This window comes from Cygnus atratus, chromosome Z (assembly GCF_013377495.2).
Source record: "Cygnus atratus isolate AKBS03 ecotype Queensland, Australia chromosome Z, CAtr_DNAZoo_HiC_assembly, whole genome shotgun sequence".
NCBI lineage: Eukaryota > Metazoa > Chordata > Aves > Anseriformes > Anatidae > Cygnus > Cygnus atratus.
In genome coordinates this window covers 61254592-61279068 of record NC_066396.1, presented here as the reverse complement: position 1 = coordinate 61279068, position 24477 = coordinate 61254592, and the positions used below count along the sequence as shown (strand labels likewise).

At 36.6% G+C, this 24477-nt stretch overlaps 1 protein-coding gene across 1 annotated transcript in view; it reads right to left on the bottom strand.

Annotated features, from left to right (window-relative positions):
- Positions 1–10116: 10116 nt before the first annotated feature.
- WDR36 (WD repeat domain 36) overlaps positions 10117–24477 on the bottom strand; it is a 32856-nt gene continuing 18495 nt past the window's right edge. Inside the window, exons 15-23 of the mRNA XM_035562632.1 lie at positions 24118–24226; positions 23292–23371; positions 18775–18882; positions 17566–17663; positions 16204–16346; positions 15451–15567; positions 15135–15216; positions 12665–12852; positions 10117–11000 (exon numbers count right to left, since the gene is read on the bottom strand). Coding sequence (XP_035418525.1) covers positions 10851–11000; positions 12665–12852; positions 15135–15216; positions 15451–15567; positions 16204–16346; positions 17566–17663; positions 18775–18882; positions 23292–23371; positions 24118–24226 — 1075 coding nt within the window. The 3' untranslated portion in view covers positions 10117–10850. The remainder of the gene's footprint in view (positions 11001–12664; positions 12853–15134; positions 15217–15450; positions 15568–16203; positions 16347–17565; positions 17664–18774; positions 18883–23291; positions 23372–24117; positions 24227–24477) is intronic.

The window sequence follows — 24477 nt, the reverse complement described above, 5'->3', positions numbered from 1 at the left end:
ATGGCAGCCTTGCAGCCACCTGCTATCACACATCTTTAGTTTACCTTACCAAGAGATAATTTCACTGTCCATAATGCAAAGGGTTGAACATAAAATTGTTCAAGAATTTTAATACACCAAAATTTGACATTTATGATCAAAAGCCGCCAATATAAATTTATAGCAAACCATATGTTTCTCTGGTTTGAGTCGGGTCCAGTGATGTTTCTACCAGTTCCTGTAACAGAAATTCCTGGCAAATGTTTTTCTCCACAACACACTCAATCTGAAATGATCTAGGTTATTGGGAAAGAACATTGGAAAGCATCCAAATTACTTAATCATTCTGACTATTATGAGAAGCCAACTACTGGAAGGATTTTGTGAAAGCTAAATGCAACTGCTCTAAGAAGACATGTAGAAGCACAATACGATACCCTGGCACAGAACAGAGCACAGCCTTTAGGTGCCAGAGTATTACTTGCATATTGAGCATGATGTTCCCTTCTAGAGTGTCACTTTGTTTTGCTTATTTCTTTAAAATTTCCCTTGAATTCCTGGTAACAGTAACACACTGAGTGTTGCTTCACTGATGAAAGAACTAAAGAATACAATACTGATTTATTTATAGTCACTGAGAGATGGTGACAGATCTGAGAACAGAGCTTACAATTTTCTGTTCTAGTTTTGCATGCAACACAAGAAAATGCTGCTTTTCCACAATCTCAGTCTTAACTGCAAGTTTTTACTTTCTTGCAACATTGCTCCTTATTGTGATCCCTGCTTAGTATATTTGTCTTTACTAAAGTGGAACTCATCATGGCGATTAGTAAGACTTTAGGCAGCTTAAACCCCTAAACAAACAAAAAGATCAGACAAGCAGTCCGAAGTCCTACTGAGAACAAGCACCCTTAATGGGAACAAATACATGACATACTCCATAATTTCCATTAGCTCTGGATCAGCACAGAAACCAGCATAATAAATGTCATATTTAATTTATCAATTAGCAGCATTTACTTCACAGAACCTGAACATTAACATTCAATATGCTTTTTATAATTTTTACAGAATCCCAGAGAAGTTATTGCGCTCTCAGATACTGCGAGTGATGTCATTAAAATAAAAAAAACATTTAAATATATATGTAGAAGAGAGAACACAATAAACTACTCATTCGCAGTGATATTTCCACCTGTTTAAGTGTTAAACACCGGGTCATACATGCACATGAGATAACAGTCCATGGCTAAGCATGCTTCACCAGCTGCCAGCTAACTCTTCAATGTGAAAGAGAGCAAAGAGTACTTGGATCATCACAACCCCTACCCAATATCTGCTTTGGTCAGATTTATCATAGCCATTCTTACTATTACATACAAGTTTCACATTTCTTAGTTCAGCTTAAAGCAGAATTTATACAGTAGGTTAGATAAAATATGATCTTAATGACTTGAAATTTCCTGTAAGTTATTTTCATAAATAATCTTTTTTTCATCACAGCACAGAAGAACTTTGCCCAGGAAAACCTCCTACCATGTGTGCATTCCTGAGGCATTTGTACAACTAATTAGTTAGTTACTGATTGGTTTTGTACCTATCCTGAAGCCTACCAAGTTTGGAGCTCCATGTGGTGCCTCACTACAGCTTAGGAGTTGCAAAGAAGTCTGATGTGGTGTTTTTGATGCCATGTGGTACATGTATGATTGAAGCTACATGAGACTAAACCAGAAATTTGGAGAAAATAGTAGGCCACTTTAATAAGGTATTGCACTGGTATTACACTAGTTGCTCCACAGATAATGAAAAGCCTGAAAACCCAAGTCAGATATATGACAAAAACCTGTTATCTAGTCTTTCTGTTGCACCCCCGTGTATATTTACGACCCTTCATTGTATAAACTTCAAGGATTGGACTTGTGTGCTCTGAAGCAAATATCAGGGCAATTTAAAGTTTTACTACCATATAGATGTATAGCTGTATACACATATACCATATTTCTGCCTTATAGAACAGGAAGAGAAGTAAATGCAAAGCTTGTGCTTCATGATCAGTTCTTTGACCTCATTGTTTTATTGCAGACATCCTTTGATTATATCAAAAAGGAGTGAAATGGCTGAGGGAAAAGGACATTCTTTACTATCACTTTGGCTATCCAGATAGTAGTCTTCACAGGGGAAATGTAAAAGGAGAGGGGATAGCTTTTAAAAACATGAGGCTAGTTTTGTCAGAATTCACACGAATACACGATGGCTCAAATGACCGAAGTGATCTAAATTCATGGAACAATTCCTCAACTATTTCATTTCTGAGTAGAATCAAACCCAGAAGTTGCTATCTACTCACCTATGAATATGAACTCTGTTACACCAACTGATCTTACTAGAAGTCAGATTTAATGATTTAATATTCTTTTATTCTTGTTAGAAACAAATTGGCTTGAATTAAGATACAATGAAGCTGTAAGCATTTGACTGTGCGGGTAACTTACTTTGCATAATGATGATATATTACTTTATTTTCCTTGTAAACCTAGAAGTGCTATTTGGAGCTAATACAGGTGTGCACAGAAGGCTTCTGCCAGAGATGGAGACGATAGGCTAAACTACTAGAACTCCTAGGTAATGCTCGAGCAGTGATCTCTGCAAAAACACGATTGGTCAGACCTCAAAACAGGAGACTGCAACATGGAAACTTAAAGCTGGCATTTGCTCATATCCAGCTTATCATCAGTACATAAAGCTTGATCATCTTTGCACCTTCTGTCTTAAAAAGATTGGGCACAGAGGAAAAGTGAACTGAGTGGCAGGGCAAGAGGCCAAGAGCTGGAATTCCTCTGTAACGTTTCCAGTCATTCTGCTGACTTATTAGCGGGCATTCAGCAATAAACAATGGATTCATCAAGATTACATGATGAAGAAAGTAAAAGACAGCAAGCTAGCACCAAACTACTGATGCCTGGAAGCCGTAAGCGTCAACCCAAATTAATTGTACAACTCCCTGATCTCTAGGCAACACTCTTACATGACAACATACAGTTATTTCTACATGGTACCATATTACACTGTCCATTTTCCTACATGTAACCCAGTTCTGATAAAACTTACCTACATTTGTGGGTCACTGTCAAGCTAAATATATCCAAGCAAAGTGCTTTAACTTGTAGGATGAAAGGACCTCCCATTCAGCAAGTGGAAATTATTACCAACATTAAGAAATGAGTGGGTGCTTCTTAGACTGAGAATTAGCTCTTCATAAGGTGGTTGCTAACGAAGCAACAATGGAAAAGAAGCAAATGCCTTTCAAGTTAGTCTCTAACACGAATAGAAGCAGACTGTGACAAAGGATAATTGTTACAATTTGAATGCTAGAGTGAGAATTAAAGAGATTAATGGAACAAATAAGATTTTTCCTTTATTTTAGTACAATCTGAGGAACAATCCCATCATTTTAGAAAGACACCCTCCCTTTCAGTCAAAAGAGCAAAACATAACTAGCAATCTAAAGAGAGAATCTTGTTTAGAAATATGGAATGCAGATTAGAAAAGGCTGAACTGACCAGATGTGCCTGCAGTGTTATATTGAGGTCTTAAAATTTCTGTAAATGGAAACAGTAGTGTGAATACCGTAAGAACAATTTCACCAAAACTGAGACAGGATTGGAAGAAATAAATTGAAATTTCATCAGTCAATGCTAGGAAACCTTTGTTTTTCTGGTTTGGGGAGAATCATAGTACGGTTAATAAAGAAGATGATTTTGACAGTGTTTTTTGGGGAAAAAAAAGTAAAAGCTGATTGGAAGAGAAATGAAGGAAAATTATACAATTCTCTTAGGCACAAAATGTTATATTTTATTAGATTTTAAATCTGTTTTCACTTATCTTTTCCTACTTGTACTTATTTCTGATACCTAGTTAGTTTAATACTTATGAAAGACAAAAAGCTTATTATGAAAAAGTAATTTTCTTTCCTGATTTTTAAAGCAGACTGTATTGTAGCATAGAAGCCTTTCTCTTGTCAGTGGTTACAGATTCGCTGTATATATCTCTGATGAACAGGAATCTGTTATCTTAATTGACAGTTCACTTAGGGCTGTCAGTTATTAAAAGCACAGAGCTAACACAGCTTAATATTTACCTAGATCACAGCATTCCTTTTAGGTCTGTAAAAGGTACTTCAAACAGTAATTAAATCGGAAAAACAATGAATCTGGAGTAACAAATAGAGCTGTACTACAGATGGGCTGGTGTAACCACTTCCTTGTTGGTTGAACCCAGAATACTCTACCAGCAAGGTTTGGGTTTATTTCCTTCTCTACCACCAGTGCTCAGCTGAACATAGACATTCCAATTCCAAAATAGCAGCCTACATCCCTCACTAATTATTTCAAACGAAGTTAGATTCATCTCCGAACCATTTTCATCTGATGGCCAAAGTAACTGCAACATGTGAAACCAGAAAATTTTCTAAATCCTTTGTTTCACATTAGGCTGACCAGGCTTATCTAGGAGCTCATGACCCATGGTTGAGTTGCATATCAACCAACAAGGCCATGAAGTTGATACATAAGCTGAGAAAATGTGTATCTGAGCTGTGCTGTGGTTCTGTTTGAAAACTCCTTTAAATATAAAAGCAAAGGGCATGTGACAGAACAGAACCTCCCCAGTCTCAGTGAAATAGTCTTATACATGTATGATGTAACCAAAATTTATTCTAAAGTTATCAGGCGCTGGGCTCAGTTAAGAAATATTCTCATATGCCTAGATCAGAGAACAGAGAATCTAACATGGTTAAGTTTTCATTGGCATGTAGTATTTTCAGTATATTCATCCCTTAGAGTCAAAGGTTACTTCATTGTTTTACTTCTAACATTTCATCCATTTTTCTTTTCATATCAACTGTTCAGTATTGTCTTTCTTTATAAGGTAGATTAACATAATCAAATATTTATAAAGTAGGTTAACAAATTTTCCAGGCTCATAAAAATGGATATTCTAGTGAAAAAAATAAATTTGACATCTTACATTACGCTTCCATTTTATAGAGTCAATCTGTTCAGGTCTTGACAATCCTTGGAAACATTTAGAGTATCTCACCAACAGGTTTCTGTCGGCAAAAAAAAAAACAGTACTTAAAAAAAAGTAATTTTGAAAAATTTCCACATAATTTTTATGAAGTAAATGCTTTAAAAATATCTTTATAATTGCCTACTACATCATTTTTTTCCTGCCACCTTTTAAGATCTTGACATTGGCAACTGCAGTACACAGGCACAAATCCAAACTTATATAAAAATAGTTACAGTTCCGTGAGAGACTGAATTCTAGCTTTGGCTCCCCTCTTTACCAGGAAATCATTGTTGCCTGGTCCCCTAAGGACAGCCACAAGGCATCTTGCAACATGCGCGTAACAAAAATGTTGTCAAGCAGGCGATACCCTCAGTGTTTAACATTAGCCACCTGGAGCCACTTTTGGATTCTGGGGCCCTGTCCTAGCAGACTTGCCCATACAAGCTATGCAAGGCCTAAAGACAAAATCTGGCAGCCACCTTGCAGTGAGGAAAGGAGGGCTCCTACAGCTCGACCACAATGCTCCCACTATTAGCCAGGGAACAGGAAGAAAATATGGATGCCCATCTCTACCCACCACATGCTTTCAACAAACAGACCCTTGCTTCCCTGCAGGATTTACCATTTACTTCACTCTCTCCTGTTTCTTCAGTGTAGAAAGAACAGTCTCTGTGTTCCTCTCTTCCAAGCAGTTTTTTGTCATAATTCCTTCTGCTATGGTATTTAGGTTATCTGCTCTGCTGCTGTCAGATGACTGGGAGATGCTGCAAAGGGGATCACTGGAAAGGACGCCCTCTCCTGGGCCAAGTACCACTATACCACGCTGCAACCTCCTCCTGAGGTTCTGACGATGGTTCTCATTTCTGACTACTCAGGTTCTTTACAGTGCCTTGGGCTTTTTCCTTGCTAAGGAGTGAGATTTAATTGCAGTAAACCCCCAGTTCCTGAAAAGAGATCTCAGTCTGTTTCTTTTACTAATTTGAGATTCCTACTGTCTCCAAGCCTAAGCAGCAGTCTTGCTCAGGAAATACATTCCCCCCACACAGTACTTTTTCCCTAAGACAGCAGCACTCTGTCTCTTTCTCAGCTGGTTACATGCCATTACAGCCGCTCTTAACAGGGTTGCTGGATCTCTCAAGGTATGTCATTCCCAGACCTTGTACACTGGGAAACAGGTCTTTGCTCAAGCAGAAGCTATGTTACCAAACGGCCATGAAACACTCAAGCTGTAGAGGCTATTAAAAAACAAAGAAAGGTCTGCAGTTGCAGCAGGGGATATAATCTGGTGGTAATTCATGAGAATGAAACCTCCAGGGGTAAAAGGCAAGAGCCCGTAAAACTGTCAAATGTATCGTGGCACCCACCAATTTTAGAACCATTTTTCTTATCAGATGTTCACTTGAAATACTTTCAACTCATTTGGCAGTCTAATTCTTCTATGCCTCATTGCAAATCTCTCAAATGCCAGTAGCATTATCCAACATTGCTGCATCTTAATTTATTGAGCTTCTTTGCTATGGGATATTTAACAAAATAATGCTTTAGGCATAATTAGAACATGACTAAATTAATTTCTTTAATGCTGATTATACTGAGTTACTGCACAAGCAATTCAACTCTATGCTGCAGAACCTCTATCACCCATAAGCCAGCTAACAGTATAAAAGGTACATGGCACAGAATGCAGTAAGTACTAAAATTTGCAAAATCTTCACTGACAGCATGCCTATTGACTAGAATGCTACCAATTTGCAATGTTTAATAATAGAATACTAAGCAATTAACTGCTGTTCTACTTGCACTGAATTTTATTATTAAATTCACAGCTCTTCCTTTGTACATCTAACCAGCCATTTGATCCTAAAAAGCAAGCAGCTTGGTCAAGCATGATTCTGCCTTGTGAATCTCCTCTGTCTGTTCTTCATCATCTTGTCCTTGGTGTATCTGAAGATGGACTCCAAAAACACACAGCACTTGCTTCATGATTGTTCTGGAGACTAAGTTAAGCTTGGTCAACCTATAGTTCCCCAGATCCTCCACTTTTCTTGACTAGCATACACTTAACACTAGCATCCTACATGTCTCATGGAGTCAGCTCATCAGCTCTGTAACCTGCTGGATAATAAGAGCAATAGTATGCACCTCCACTTAGTCACACAGACATCTGTGAACTAGCAGTGCACACATCAGTGAGGAAAAATCTTCCAGAGACTGGCACTAACAAGCAAAGCTGCACAATGTGCTCCACAGCATCAGGGAACTCGCTCATCCTCCTGGGAAGCATGTAAAACCCCAGTAAAAAGGAGCTTAGCATTCTGACCTTCATTTCTCTTTCCTTTTTATCACTGTTATTTATCCTATTTATCACTGCTTCACAAACAGAAAAGCACAGGTACTAAGGACACGTAAAGATTACATTTTATTCTCCTCTAACACACACTGCAAACCCATTAAAAAAGTCAAGCAGACTCCTTGCACTGACATAAGGTAAGGCTCTGATTGGATTCCTCATCTCTAAAAAGGGAAATGATTTTTAAAAACAAATCATATTTCATCTGATAATTCTTAACAAGCACTATTTTTACATGAGGCATTGTGCTTAAAAGGCTGATGGACTAACACATGGTAATCAGAAAACATCTCCTGATGTCAGCGTTCAGAAGGAAAAGCTACTTACATTTTGGTGATCTTTAATCAATGCTAAACTCCTTCAGCACAGCTCACCACCAGATTTCAACATGCCAACAAATACTTTGGCTTTTCTACTTCACAGAAAGCAAATTATCATTTTCCACACTCTGGGACACCACCACTTGTGTTACAATAATCTGCAGACTTGTGGCCTTTCCTAATATTTCTTTTGAAGAAAGAGTTAACAAATTTGAAATACGCTGTGCTCAAATGCTTCAAGTCAGTGTCTGTACTGGCCACAGAACAACATGTTAATATTTGCATCAATTAATTTTCACATTTCCACATTTTTCCTCATACCACCTCCATTTTTGCTTGAAGGAAAAAAGAAAGTAAAGATTCTGAAAATAAGAAAAGTGAAGATTATGACTCAGAGAAAAGCAATCTTCACTGTTTGGAGTTAGAATCCAGCAACAAGTTCAGGGAACGAGGTCTAACTAACTGTAGTCTGGCGTCAACACCTCCATGAGTACCAAACAGTCTTGAAATCACAATAGTTAGACTTGGAGTAACTTCTGAGATCTAACTTGACAAGGTTGCTACACACAGGAGTTGCTGGGTGGAACAGCCGTCACGAAAAACTGAAAAAGCAAACCATGGTGAAAATGGAGACTGGAATCAGCTTATAGAAGAAAAGTCAAACACTGCTGAAATAGCAGTGATGAGTAGGAATGTTGAAAAAAAGAAAAATGAATAAAAGATGTCGGGTATGACAAACAGCTAAAGAGTATTTTCTGTAAGAAATGACTGAAGTGTTTAAGTTAGACTTAAAATTCATCTGTGTATGACATAAACCGTATTAACACATCTGATGAGATCATCCAGACTGCAAATGTTATGTCAACAGTGCTTAGTTTGCTGGTTCTGCTTTCAGAAGAATGGCCTGTTTGGCAAAAAAAAAAAAAGATGTGTTTTCTTTTCCCTGACTCCTTCAGGTAGTCCAACAAAAACAAAACAAACAAACCCACACGTTACATCTCCGTATAAATTTTAAAAGTTTTGGACACAGGTCTTGTACATACAGTTTTAAACATGTGCTGAAACAAATGTATGTCAGTGAAAAAGAACGTGCAGACGCAGTAAAATGAAATATAATTTCACAACTGCTTTATGGCTGATGGACAGTGAAGCACGTAGAGACTGGAGCACCATTAGTAATTCTCACATTAGTTCTGCAAGAACAAGGATGGACACACATTAGAAGGTAGCAGGTCAGGAGTATTCAAACAGAACTACATTATTTTCCTTTAGTATCTAATTAAACTGTAGGTCCCATTACAACAGGATATTATGGAGTATAACTAGGTTCTAAAAGAGATTAGATGAACTTGCAGAGAACAAACAGGTCTGTCACAGACGATTAAACACAATTGTTAGAATACAGCTGGGTCAGGAAGTATCCAAATAGCTGACCGCTGAAAGCTGGTGTAATGTGCTTGAAAAGGGACCACTTTTATACAGGACCCGTTTGCATCTATTCCTTGTTCCAGCTGGAGACAGGACACTTGACAGAGCTTTGCTCTTATCCAGGAGGAAAGTTCTTTTTCCACTGTTCCTTCAGCCACTGAGGAAGATGTTTAACTACTGTACATCCTCCCTCCTTTGTATATTCTAATAGATTGGTTCACGTAAGTAACTTCAAAAAATTATTCTTTAAGGTCTCCTAAATCAAATAGTTACAGCAGCACACCTATAAGCTCACAGGTTTACCATTACTTACTACCCTGAAATTTGAGGGATTTGGGTATGCCTCAGATCCATTCAAAAAAATTGGGAGTAACAGGTTCTTGAGAAGCGCACCATCAGAAACCAACCATTCTATGTTAAAAAAAAAAAAAAAGATTTAAAATTTTAGCAGTATGCTTCATAAAAAAGCTCAGGTGTCCATCACTCCCACTGACTCTGTATTTTCAACCCTAACTGGCTAAAATGCCAGTCTATAAAATTCCATATTAAATGTTGAAAAGAGAAATGTGAGTTATGGTTAAGGAAGTATCAGAACAATGCAGAACAACTCCACACTGCATTTACATGTTTGCAGACAATTTGTTCCAGGATGCATGACTAAAAAGATCCAAAATGGGATGGCATAAAAAAAAATAATCACATACATAGAAGAACGAAACTACATGATCATTTCAGTCAGATGGGTTCATGCCAAATGCAATGAACCCATCTTTCAAGTACTCTCATAAAAATTGCATGTTATACTATGTCTCTAAGCTGGAGCACATGAAATAACAGCAAGGGTCTTTATCAGTAGGCAGTATTCTTGAACAGCAAAATTCAAGATATCTCTCTCAGAAGTTCCCAAACTCTTCCTAAATATTATCATTTCAAACCTACATAACAATTCATAAAATCTGACTCATAAAATATTTCTCAAAAGTCTAAGCTTTTATTTCTGTAATTTTCAGTCTTAAGAAAATAATCCTAATTTCATCAGAAATTCAGCCTACAAAATTATACTAAGAAACTTGTTATACAAAAAAATTTTTTTTTTTTTTTTGAACTTCCGTTATTTGCAGTGCAGCTAGAAATCCCTGGTGTCAGAAGTAAGTGTCTGAAGCAAAACAGTGAACATAGTTTGCCAACATGAGAAGAACTTTTACTAACTTTATACAAAAAGCACTCTGATTTTAGAGGGATACAAATTTTTATATTCCTCTGCTAACTTAAACCAACGTTAAGAATTTGTTAGTAATTCAGTTGCTTTTTATTTTTGCATCAACAATACTAATTTATTAAGCACAATAGAAGTTTTGGTCTCCTGTACAGAAAATATACTCCCAGTTTTTGTTTGTATTTCTTCTTTCTGATTTACATTTTTGGTCATGAAAACATAACTAGTTACCTTATCTACGGTCTTCCAACCGTTCATTCATTGATAACAGAAACTAACGCAACACACCTATTTAAGTGGCACATACTACTTTTTGCCTGAACTGAACAAATATTCAGTTATGCATGTTCTAAAATACTTTGCCATAAACAGATGAATAAAATACAGATCAGAATTCCCAGTATAATTCTTGTAATCCAGTATTTTTGGCAATAAGTTGTACTATTTTTCTGAGGGGATTTTTATATCGTCAAAACTCTTAAATAATTTACAGTAAAGCACTTTTCATGTATGTTAAGACACACAAACTCTGATTGAACAGAGTTCGCAAATGAATCCAGGTTTCTTCAAGTTGAGTTGACAATCTGGATACTTCTTCCAGGAGGCTTGGCTCTGATGAGACAATCTTAAGATGTAACTAAAAATAATAATAATAATAGAAAAAAAACAGTTAGTGAAACATATACAGACGATCCACATTCAGAGTATCAGCTTCTTCATCCAATTCCAATACTGTGCTTTCAGGAAAGTCCTGAGTAAATGAAGGATACTTCTCCTTTTAAATCCTTCCATTTAATCCTGACTCTGTTTTGCTAGTCTTTCAGAAGCTGTTTCCACCCATATATGTATTAGGTGGCTAAGGCAGCAAAATATCTTAAATATTTTACTGCTTTACTAGTTGTACTGCTGCTGCTGAATCTATCTTAATCATACACTTCCACAGAGAGTAACTTCCCACTCTTTCCAAAACCTGCATCACAAATTAATTTTTGGGCTAGAAAGATGAAACAGATGCCCTGAGATCAACCAGAATTACTATTTTAATTATCGGCGTTGCATAATTCAAGAAGAATGCTGTTGGAGTATTCTACTGATACGGGGAGATGGTATCTTTCTTTATATAATAAATAGTAATCTTGGTAAAGCAAAAAGAGAAGCTGTATTTCAATCCTGTAGAAAGCCAGTATATTATTTACCATATTATTAATGGATTGAATAGTTATTTTCCCAACTACAGTATAAATCTAGAAGTCTCGCTAAGCTCAGAGCTGTTTTCTGTCCAATCCACAGCGAAAGATATTGGCGTGCACATAACTCAGGGTGAATTTATATTATTCTGCTATAGTTCACATTGGGAGTACATTTGTAAGGCCCATAGCTGTCCCTAACACATGAACTGAATTTCTTTAATACAAAACTGAACAGAAAGATGAATTCTACCACCTATTCAACTATTAATTATATCCAGTCCATGGAACAAGACTAGTAGTAAACAAACTAGTAACAAATAGGCATAAAATTCATCATCATTACCTCATCCCAAAGTGTTTTACTCTACAGACCTACTCCTATTGATCTGCACTACTTGTTCTTGTGGAGAAAGCCCCATGCATTCCATTTAAACCCAACAGAAAGAAAAGACCAAGAATAAACTCCTATTTGTCTGGCATAAAATCAATCCCTGCCGTAATTCTGCTGAGATATTCTCAGTTAAATAACATCATATGTCTGAATGTTCGTAACAACTCTCCTATCAAACTGAAAGTAATTGCTTTCCCACAATTTCATACAGCAGAGTATCAGAAAGGTTTAAATCTTCTACAGAACCACTTTAAGAGTAACTGCTGTTGCATTTTATCACAATAACTTTCTAATTTCCACACATCTACAATTAACTTCATTAGTTCTATGAAGCTTAACAGTTAACAGAAGAATGATAGCCCATTGACATGCAAAGCCATCGTGCTTCGAATTACTTAAAATACAACAAATCTTAATTTACCAGCTAACAACCATTAACAAGTTAGTTATGTTACAGATAATAAAACAATCCTAAGTAACAAATACTAGAATAAAACCTGTCTGGCACAGTCCTCTTCATTATACCTATTTACTTGACTGTGACCTGATGAACTGTCAAATTATCCAATGCACTCTCCAAGTCATTTGTAAACCATCCCAAACAGAAATCATTTAAGGTAATTCTTTCAAGCAGACATTTTGCACAGCTTTTACATTGTTTTATGGGACAGTGACCACCTTATACAGGACTAAAATCAAATTTTAAAAGAACATGTTTACCTTTAAAAATAGCGCAAGGTATGCTTGAGCAAGTTCAAAGTTGTACTTCTTGTTCAGCATCATCCCAATCATTCTCAAAAAGCTTAGCATCACCTCCACAGAGCCACCACCTTCGGGGGCCAAACTCCTTAGTTCTATCTCAATATTAGATGGTCCCAAGTCTTTCAGCATGTTAAGTGGAGCTGCATCTGTGTTAAAGCATCAAGCAATACATTACCAGTAATAAAAGTGTATAACAGATTCTTTGAAATCTGTCATGTGCACTTCAAAATTCTTGCAATATATATAAGTAATAGCTCAAATTTCTACTGTTTCTTTACTTTTTGCTTTCCACAAAATGCCACCTTGCATTTAACTTACTTTCTCATCACAGTCCTCAGAGAAATACATCTCTAATGATGAAAATGCTTTTTTTTTTTTTGTAAATCACCTTGAGAAATACAAGTAACATCTTTGGATTTTTCTAATTTTTCTTTCATTTCTGCGTCTTAAGATGAACACAATGTCTGATTAACAAGATAACAGTCACTTTGCATTTTTTTGTCAAAAAAAGTATAAACTTGTATTTTGAGCTGTTACTAAAAACGTATCCTAGAAGAGACAAACCAAACACAAGGTTTACTAGGGATCTTTAGTGTTTACTGCTACTGACATAAAGAGAGGTCAAACAATCTGGTGCATCTAAGGGAATTATTGCTCGTCAAGTAAATTCCTCCTGCTTTTCTGGAGAAGAGGGGGAATCCTTCCTGGTAGAAATGCATGAAATTTACAAATGCGTCTTCGTAAATGTTTTTCCTCATGATTCTACAATACTGCTGGATCTTTGAGAATTGACTGTTTTAGAAATGCAGCAATGAAAATACAGGTTTGCAAACATAGCTGTTGGTAGGAAAATTTTAAATGTTGTCTTATGATTAATATTTCAGTTTCTGAAGTTGCTGAGAAGCAGCTTCTTATACTCCTGTATCATTGTAACTAATGGTATCAGGCACTGGCTAGTGTTTCTTTGGTGGTTTAGATTTGATTCCACTCATGAATATTTGATTTCTCTGAAAATCATTCACTAAAGCGCAGTTGTGACATTAACAGTACTAAAAAGATGCATTAAATAATTTTTGTGCTGTGACAGATTAAAAAAAACGAGGAACATGCTATGAAATTGGTACACATTCAACATGGAAAAGGTGCCCATCTTAAGGTGGAATCATGGGAAAGGTGCCCGTGTTTTACAGCCTTGCTCTGTGGTGCAAAACCCTGTCTCCATCCCAGCAGTAAACCAGGATGGCTTCTAGTATGCTACTACTTACATGCATGGCCTACTTGCCTTTGGAAGAGGCACCTGTAAACTAGCAAGCATAGAGCCATGCTACACATCAGCAGTGTCACAGGTCTGAATCAACAGATTCCCTGGACTGGGATTACAGCACAGACCCTGCAGCACACTAGCCTTACAGGAGATATATTGCCTGAGGGCAGCCAAGGGGACCACTATGTGCTTGCTACCTGTTGCAGCCATCTAGTAGTTGCTTGATTAGGTTTTTGTATTTTCACCTTGTGTTTCACTCTTCCCTGGGCAGCTCTGAAACAGCTTAATAGAATACTGTCAATTGACATACTAAAAACACAGAATAAAACACACCTTGCTTGTGACAGATGGCCATAATAAAGTAAGCAGACAACACGTTTCAAGTGCATCTGAGTAAGCCATTCATCTCAAAAGAGTTTAAGAAGGGGTAGGAAAAATTCCCAGCAGAACTACCTCATAAAAAAGCTTTCAGTAGCTGTCCCTTTAAGTTTCCAGGTCAGCTATATTGCCAACTGTTTCCAAAAATCCATATTTCAATAATTTTGTAGCAGCACAGTTTAAGAGAAAAAAATAGGTACAGTCAATCCCATCAGCACCTTAAGTGACTGAATTTCAAGATGAACTGAATGTTAAAAAAAATCCAACAGATTATTTAAGTCAGCTACTTCTTCCTAAAGCTTATAATTGTAAAGCAACAACAATTACTAAAAGTAAATTTGGTGAATGTCTAGTGAAGTAGCCTTTGAAAATAGAACTCATTAAGCAAATGATATTTCTCATGTTTCTGTGAACCCCCAGATTATTACTTACCAGATCATTCCCTTCCTTTCTTACATTACAAATAATACAGAGCTTTTTTTTTTTTTTTTTCTGGACGAGAGCATCCCAATCTGCAGAAATATCTTAATAACCTTACCTGCTTTCTATATACAGCTTTTAGCCAGAACTTGGATCCATGCTGCAAGCAAGCTAGAGTAACAATGTTTCTCTGATAAAGATCACCTATCTATGTATTACTCAGCTTCATACATAGCAGACCTTTTTGCTTTTGCTACCTGTATTTTACCCCTCACACGTTACAATTTTGGCATTAGAAATCAAACTTTTCAAAATATTACTAGCTTGTAGTAACAGTGGAATTTTCAGTGAAATTTCTCAACTTACATTTGTTAGTACTCAGGGCTTCTTCAAGATGAATGTAGAAATCAGACTTCTGTGCCAGCACTCCAATGTTTACCACCTTTGACTAGACCATGAAAGAGTAAGTGAGCATACATGAATATGCAAACATATTTTTACATCTCAATTAGATTATTTTCTTGACAGGATAAAAGGCTCCAAGAAAGAAAGCATTAATGTAGATGCACTAAAAATAGTATTGTAAATCCTTTAGCAAGATTTGTTAGGACTAAAAATTTATTTAAGATTTTGTTGTAAAAATATACTAGATAAACACTATTATATTGAGTCTTGTTTTTACCTGTGCATCATTTTCTTGCTCTGGAGCAGCATATCGGGGTACAAGACCAGGAACTGTTGGGATGAAGAAAGGGGCTGACGTGGGAACTTTTGGTGGCTCTCTTGGTTTGTTTTTTTTCTGTTAATTAGATATTTGAATAAAGTCAATCATAGCAAGAACAAGTGAGAATTTTTTTTTGTAAAGAAATGAATTTTTAGAATTTCACATATACTACTAGGATTAACTGAAAAGTAAACATACAGAAAAACATGTTTTGCTACTGAATATGAAGCTATTATTTAGGACAACATCAAATCCCAGAAACTGTGAAAAGTAGTCTTTTGCAGTCTTCTATTTCAAAATCCTGAACAGTATCAGAAAAGTACGATCAAGCGTTGCGAATAGATAAATGCAGCTCATAGGTCAAAGTCAGGTATCAGGCATCTGGCTGTATGCAAGTATTTTTTTCAAATTCTCTCTTTTTTGGTTAATAGGAAAGGCTGTCAGTTGTTTGAAGGCAAAACTTATAACAGATTTAGGAGCATGCATAAACTGCATTGACATATCTGGTACAGATAGCTATTTTGTATATTGTGGAAATAATAATGGCAAGAGTTAATAAAGAAATTCTTAAGAAGGAAGAATTATTGAATACCCAAGTTAGGACAACTGTTTTGCACTACAGAAGAAACAGCTTTTTTTTTTTTTAAACCCACTTCTTAAAAAACACCATCTGAATACTACAATAAACAATGGTGTGCCTAATATTATTACCTTGATAATATCAAGATTGAGGAGGTTTTTCCATCTTGATTCAGGTAATGAGGAAAGGGTCACCAGCTGTTCTCCCAATTGCTCAGGCGAGTCATATTCTATCATTTCATCACATGTTTCTTCACCTTCTGCCACATCCACATCTTTCAAAAACAGATATCTTTTATGAACATACATACTTAACTTTAAAAAAAAAGAAAATAAAACCACAATTGTTTCTTTCGCTTTTTGTTTTAAACATGCATACAGGCGCTATATATATGGGTGCTAGTGTAACAAATTGCTGACAAACCACAGAAACAAACTTTGTCAACCCAGTAAAATACTAAGTTGAGAACAATTATGGCTAAAATGTAGAACTGGATAGACAAAATTTTAAAGACTGACAAGATAAATCTGCAAAGAAAATGCCTTCACTTTCTGCTTTCTTTTTGCACAGTACTACATGGCTGAAAACATCAATGTGATAGAAAAGCCTAAAGGCATAAAGGAAAATGAAACGAAAGCTTTGAGCATCCAAACAAAAAACTTACACTAGCTGAAGACAGAAACTGAATTCAAGCATTCAGCCAGAATCAGTTCACAGATTAAAACATTAAAAAATTTGGGGCAAAATCCCATTTTCCTAATTCAAGTATCTGAAATAAGTATTTGCTTAATGAAGCACTTAACGCAGAGTGGGGTTCGTTGCTCTTTTGTGCAGTCAATAGCTAGGTGTGTCTCTCCTCCTGATGGAGACCAAAATGTATGTACTCAGCCTTATGAGAACTGCAAAATTTAGCAGACAAGATCTCCATCTAGAGGCCTTCAACACAACTATTTCTACTAAATGTGTTAAAAATCCAGCATAGGCCTTTTTTTACACTAGAAAACCAACACAGGAATGTGGCGTGTGAGCTGAACCCAGTCCTGTTGCCAACGTGATAACATACAGCACAAAGTACCATGGCATAAATGCAGACAAAAACATTGGAGGAAAGGGGAACAAACAACAACCTCTTTCCTGCTGCCAAGCAGTAGTATTTATTTCAAAATGCTCACAGATGTCACAACTGAAGGTACTTAACAGCAGTCTGGGCTTAAAGAAAGCAAGCAAATAGCACAAGCTCTGTTATTACCCACAAAATCTACTTAAGTAGGTGGAAATAATCACAATGTAATTATGTATGTCTGAATGTAGAAACATTAACAGATTTTAGTAAGTAATATTAGCACACAAAGAGTATGCCAAAGAATGCCAAAAATGATAGAAACAGTAGGAAAAGTTCAGAAACAGAATGTTAAGATGCACTAAGTTTTCACTGAGGAAACGAAAAGTGTCTTCTATTTGAAATTCATCAAACAGAATGTATTCAAGATTACCTTGCAGAGGGCAAGTGCCAGGGAGTGTTACCATAGAAGGTTCATAGTCTGCTGGAAGGGGCCGTAAAGAAACAAGTGAATACAGAGAACGGTTTGACCTGGAAAATAAGACAGTCACTTTTAATGCAAGTTTCATGTGAATGGGAACAAACATTTTAGACAGAATTCTACTGCAGTGTAATACTACTGCACTTTGACTATTCACCAGATTCTATTCAAGATGAGGAAAATTTATTTATTAGATAAACACAAAATGATATGTGATGATACACATCGTCAAAATGTCTGAAACTATGGCAATATGAAATGAAATTACTTCAGGTACTGACAATTTCTGTATTGTTTATTTGAAATGGCAAAATTTCCTAAAAAACTTGCTTGTACTTAGTATGTGCAATATATTATGCAAATATAAATGAACATCCTGCTTTCACGTAATTTCAGAGTAGTACATTTAGCAAATGTTCTTTGAATTTGGAACCTGCACACAAGCAATTCTGACAATGACTTTCTGTCAATACAAACTAGGAGTAAATAAGAAAACATTTGCCATTATTCACAATAAAGCACTTTTACTTAAACACAGAAAGGTCTAACAAGTGAACACCTCTCAGGTAAAACTACAGCCAAAGAAGATAGATCTATCTGCCAAAGAAAGAAGAAGAAAAAAACAACCACAACAAATGTATTAAATGGTCTGTTACATTAGTCCTAGATCTAACCAGCCATTTGTTTTAAATCTCTATAAAAACGAACTAAAATGCATTTTTACACCTGTGCTGATCTATCAATAATAAACAAATAATCATAATCTCCAAATTCTACCAAGATGTCTCAGACAACGTTGTATACAAGGAAAAGAAAACTAGCCCTTTGGATGGTGACACTGCATGACACTGACATTTAAAAGGGGCAGAAAAAAAGTAGAGAAGAGCCAAGGAAAAACTTTAGGAATGGCATACCAGGAATTCTTTAGAATAAGAAACGGAAATAAAAAAAGACTATTTAATTATCAGAGTATCTTAACAACGAGAGATTTAAAGATTTATAGATCACAACAGTGGAGAATACCTCACTCTTTTAGAAACTAATATAATAAAACTCTTGAGATGATACTTTGTAGAACAATCATATATTTGCCATGAAGATGTTATAAGAATTCCTCCCCACTTGAAGTTCTGTGCAGAAATAGTTATGTTACATACTCACCACAAATAAATTCCAAGATCATCCACATGTGCTGAAGCTAAAAAATCTCCTGTAGGAGACATAGTAAGACTCACTGCTGCAGAGTCTAGCAGAAAGCAATCTATGAGGCTAAAGAGAGAAGAGAACAAAGAAAACCTGAACAAAATAAACTTTTTTTCCTATACATATCTGAGTTACAGCACAAACAGGACTGAATGCAAACAGGACAGTGGAAGCACATATGCCAGCACATTAGAAGCATTCAAATACAACACAAACAAACTTAGCAAATGAATGGCACTGGGCAACAAGCCATGTACCTCTATAATTTTTTTTGACACCAGCTACAGGTGGAATACTTATGCTACCTCCTTACACACCCATATTTTGTGGAAAATATGCTGAACCATCTGTACACATTCATTTCCTTAGATCTAATGCTAACGTTTTCAGCGCCAATAAGTTTCATACTTCCAGTAAGGCCCATGCTGGTCTGAACTCATCTTTTAGTTCTCTGACATTAGCTGTCAATTCACTCCCTTCAGATACTTCATAAGCACACCTGATTAAAACTAGGGTCTAATGTCCATAAAGTACAGAACGAACCGTACCGTGCAAAATTTGATCATTTTCAGTATTTTCTCTTGACATTACAAGAACTTTTACGTGATATATATTGTTTCTTGATCATTCCATTTACTATTACAGAAAACTTAAAAGTAATTGAATATGACAAGTAGCTCACTGACAGAAACAATAAAAACTGAATGGAAAGCATGAATGAAGAGATTGCTCTTTACAGACAAAAAACAAAAGTAAAGTGAGAATCAATGACGGCAGCTAGTTCCACAAATCTGTTCTGTTCACAGAAATATATTAATGTAAAAGAGCAGTTTAAAATGTAAAATCTTGGGAGCACATCTTTTCTTCGGTACTCAACACATTTACAAAGGTTTGACGAATCAAGTTTAGAAATCCACTTTTGTACCTTCAGTAGAACTTTTAATTTCATTTGCATGCTGCTAGACACACATTAGAAGTAAAAAGTTAATCAGGTAGGAGCCACATAATTCACTACTTCCAACAAAATATACAAACACTAAACTAGTTAAGTGCTAGAACATTATCAGTGAGTGTACAATGGCTGGAAGATTTACCATAAATGCTGCTTTTAGTTGTAAATCCATCCTTTTACCACAATCTTTATCAGTAGCTGAGAATTACTGTTCAATAAAGTAGCCATAAGAAACAAATGAAAAACAGAAGTAACAATAAATTTAATCAAGTCTTCCTTACCTATGGAATTTAAGCCATGATTAAAATTACAGAGTTAGGAAAAAAAATCTGTCCATCTTGGAAGGGCAATGTGAGACATGCCCATGATTTTCACACAATATGTGTCTATGGAAGGTGTACTGCAGAAAGAAAACTGAGTAACACCAAGGTTCCTGCTTGTAAGCACCTCTACATAAATTGGTAATTTTTCCCCAATTCTCATAAAGCCCTACATAAACAAGCATGAACAGTTAAGCTGCATTCTCAAGTAAGAACAGATGTTCAATAAGTAAATGGTATGATATATATTAAAGTCAGCAGGTATTTTTGTAACTTAAGACTTTGTCATGTTAATCATGTTTTCGTATTAGTCATGTTAATCATTTTCTATCTTTTCAATATCAAAGCTCAATCTTTAGAATGCACAGTTTATAATTCCATTCTTCTACTGAGCAGCAAACATGCTACAGTAAAAGTAAAACAAGCATCTGACTTGATATTAAGAGCTGTTCCTTTTCAATATATTCCTCAGCCTACAGTTACAGGAAAACCTTTTCTTAAAATAAAATTAAGAAAATTTACAGATTTTCTCAAATAAAAATTTAATCTAATCACTTTCAAAATCAGTTCGTGTCATATACCTGTCTGGATTTCAGCTTCATCAGAACTTCTTGCAGTTCTGAAGCAAAGCTTATCATATGTTAAAATGAACGTAGGTGAGAATGGGCTTCTATTCAGAAAATGAAATGGATTAATACTTCAGCATATCAGAAAACCTTCACTTTAAGCAATCTCCATTTAGATTATGGAGCTACTTCCAGAAAAATTCACACTTATTCATACTTATATGACAACTCCAGACTTCATCATATCTTCAAGGCATCGCTAATCTGTATTCCCGAAAAAAAGGCTCAGAACCCAGTCCACATGGGTGACTTTGATTACTTGGACATTTGTTTGGAAAATAACATAGCGGTGAACAAGTTGTCTGTCTGGTTCCTGGAATGTACTGAAGACTACTTCTTGCCACTAATGCTGGACATGACTAGGAACAGTACACCACTCTATTTACCGCTCACAAACCAAGATGACATTATTCAAGGTTATTCAAGAACAGTGTCCTGGAGGCAGAAGAACCATCCATCCCTGACAATGGGAAAGGAAGAAGGCAGAACAAGAGACTGTCCTGGTTTAATGACCAGCTTTTGGGTATGCTTAAAAGGAAAAGAAGCATACCAGCTATGGAAAGGTAGCCAGATACTCATTAAGGACAAGAGCCTTGCTAGGATATGCAGAGATGCAGTCAGAAAGGTTAAGGCTCCACAAGAAATGAAACTGGCTGAAGATGTCAAGAAGAACAAGGGTCCTTCAGATACATGAACAGTAATTAGAAACATAAGAAAGACACAGGCCCGTTACTAAATATTGCAGGGGAACTACTTACAAATAATGCTGTCAAAGCAGAGGTTCTCAATACCTTCTTCACCTGTCTTTACTGGCGCAGCTGGACCCAGATCTCAGGAGGAAAGAGCTATGACTACTGCTCATGTGTTGACCCATCAGCAGTGCACGAAGGGCTGGTTTCTGGCCTCTAGAAAGGGCTAAACTCACATAAACCTATGGGCCCAGATGGAATCCACCCCAGGGTTTTAAGAAAAGTGGCTGACATTGTTGCAACACCTGTCTATGATCTTTGGAAAGTGGAAATCAGAGGATGTCCTTGATGACCGGAAGATGGCAAATGCCACATATCCACACAAAGGGCCCAAAAGAGGGCCCAGGAAAGTATGTGCCCTCTTACATGTCTTACTGCAATCCCTGGGAAAGTAAAGGAATGAGTCCTCCTAGGAACTGTTGCAAGCCAACTGAAGCAGGTGATTGCGAAAAAACAACACAGATTCAGATTTACCAAAGGCAAATCATGCCTGACTAACCTGGCCACCTCCTACAACAAAGTAACAAGAGCAGTGGATATTAATTACCTGGACTTCAGCAAAGCACTCAACAAGGTTTACCACAGCCTTCTAGCCAAACTGGCTAGATACAGACTTGGCTGGGTGGTCTGGGAGACAGGTAGGAAATTGGCAAACAGGCTACAATCAGAATGCGATGATCAATGGTTGTAGCTTGGGTGGGCAGCCTGTCACAAGCCAGGTCCCCCAGTGATTGATTCTGGGCTCCATGCTGTTTAGAAGATAAATGATCTGGACAACAGGATTGAAAGTACCTCCACCAAGTATGCTGATGACAGTAAACTAGGTGGGTGAGGTGGACCTCTCAAAATGAAGAGCTGCCTTACAGAGAGACCTGGACAGACTGCAATAGTAGGCAAGCAAGAACTGTCTGAAGTTTAATGAATATAAGTGCAAGGTCTTGCCATGTGGAATGACATAACCAAAGATCCCAAAACAAGTTAGGACCTATGTGGCTGAAGAGCAAGGTTGCTGAAAGGGATCTGGGAGTCCTGGCAGACATCAAGCTGAGCACGAGTCAGCAGTGTGCTGCTACAGCAACAAAGGCAAATTGGATCAGATCAGGCTGCATCTGCAGTGGCATCATTAGCAGAGATAGAGATGTGATCATACCACTCTACTCAGTCCTTCTCAGGCTGCCCCTGGAGTACTGTGCCCAGTTCTGGTTCCAACAATTCAAAAAAGATGCAGACAGACTGGAGAAGGTCCAAAGGAAGGCTATGGAGATGACCAAAGGACTGGAGCACTTGACCTTTGAGTAAAGGGAAAGAACAAGGTCTTTCTACCCTGGAGAAAGGAAGGCTCTAGGGGACCCCACTCCAGTACTTAGAGAGGCTAGGAAGAAGATGAAGTCTCTCCCTTTGTACAGAGCCACATGAAGAAGACAAGGGGCAAAAGATACACGTGGTACCAGGAGATGTTTTGGCTTGATGGATGACAAATTTTTAATAGTGAGAACAGTCACTGTAACAACCTCCCCAGGGAATCACCATTGCCGTAGATTTTCAAGATGCAACTGGTCAGGGTGCTAAATTATCCCATCTAGGCTACCTTTTCCATGAAAGCTAGGATCTTACAAGGTCATTTCCAACCTGAGCTGTTCTACAATTCTATGACTGCTAGCATCGCACACAATTAACATACTGGATACTGTGCTCATTCCCCACATATACCTTTGAGTATCATATAGTACAGTTTGGTGACATAATCAATCAAGAATGACTTTTTACCACTTAAGAGACAGAAAGCAAACTATAAAAAGTTTTGCTATAGCTTTTTCAACTGACTCACCATCCGGAGGGAAGGTCCCAAGTCTTAATGGTACAGTCCATTGACGAAGTTATTAGCCAGCGACCATCAGGACTGAAAGTCTAAAATAAAATACTAAATTTAAGGCCACAACTGACAAGTGAGGAAGTTCTCTCTTACACAGTTGAAGATTAGATTGCTCCCTAAGATCATGATGAAATAGTCTGGCCATAGAACAAAACTGACACACCTTATTAAAGAGAGAAAAGGACAAAAATAGAAGCTATTTCAGAACAAGTCTAAATATATTGACACAGGTTACATAAGGCTTTAACTGAAAGCATTTTGGTTCTTATTTTTACGTTAACGACAGAAAACACTTAGTATAAAACTGAAGAAATCAAATACTTCCTTGCACTAAAAACTAAATCAGAAGCTAAAAATAAAGTATTTCCGTGAACACTACAAAGCACAACTACACAAGATGTAAATAAGAAAATATCAGTGTGTTGTATAATCTCAGATCTGTTCATACTACGTATTTACCTCGTTTATTTTTTGTACATGCGCAGTTCAGGACTGTAGCAGAATGTTATGCTCAACCTGAGTTTCACTATTTCTAATGCTTTATTTTGTTAAATCCAAAATTAGCTTCTTGGAAGGCTATAGTAAAACCCCAAACTACATTAAAAATACATTGCCATTTGAACATGATATATTTTAACTTGAAAACGAATGTGGCCAAACTGTTTCACTGTTCATCACTGAATATAATAATCAGTGACTATGAATATGTAAAGAATTCCATCGTCTTTAAGATGAATTTAGCACATGCATACGTCACCTATTACAGTGAGTTAACAATTACCATGTCATTAATCCGTCCATGGTGTCCTGAGAACTTCCTGACAATCTTCCTGGTTTCTATATCGAAAACACTAATACTGAAGTCATCAAAGGCAATTCCCAGAATACCACTGCCAAGAATAAGTAGCACATATGACCATGAATACTCAGAGATTAAAAAAAGGAAAACATCGATAACCTTGCTCCAAAAATATTGTTATCCTGAAATAATCTCAGAGAAACCAATTTACACACTCCTTCAGACTAGTACTACATCTTGGACAACTAGCAGTCTGTTGCACTTCAAGCACCAAAAACTTCAACTTCATTAGAAAATTTGTCATCCTATACTTTTATATGCACAGCAAAACAATATGCGTAT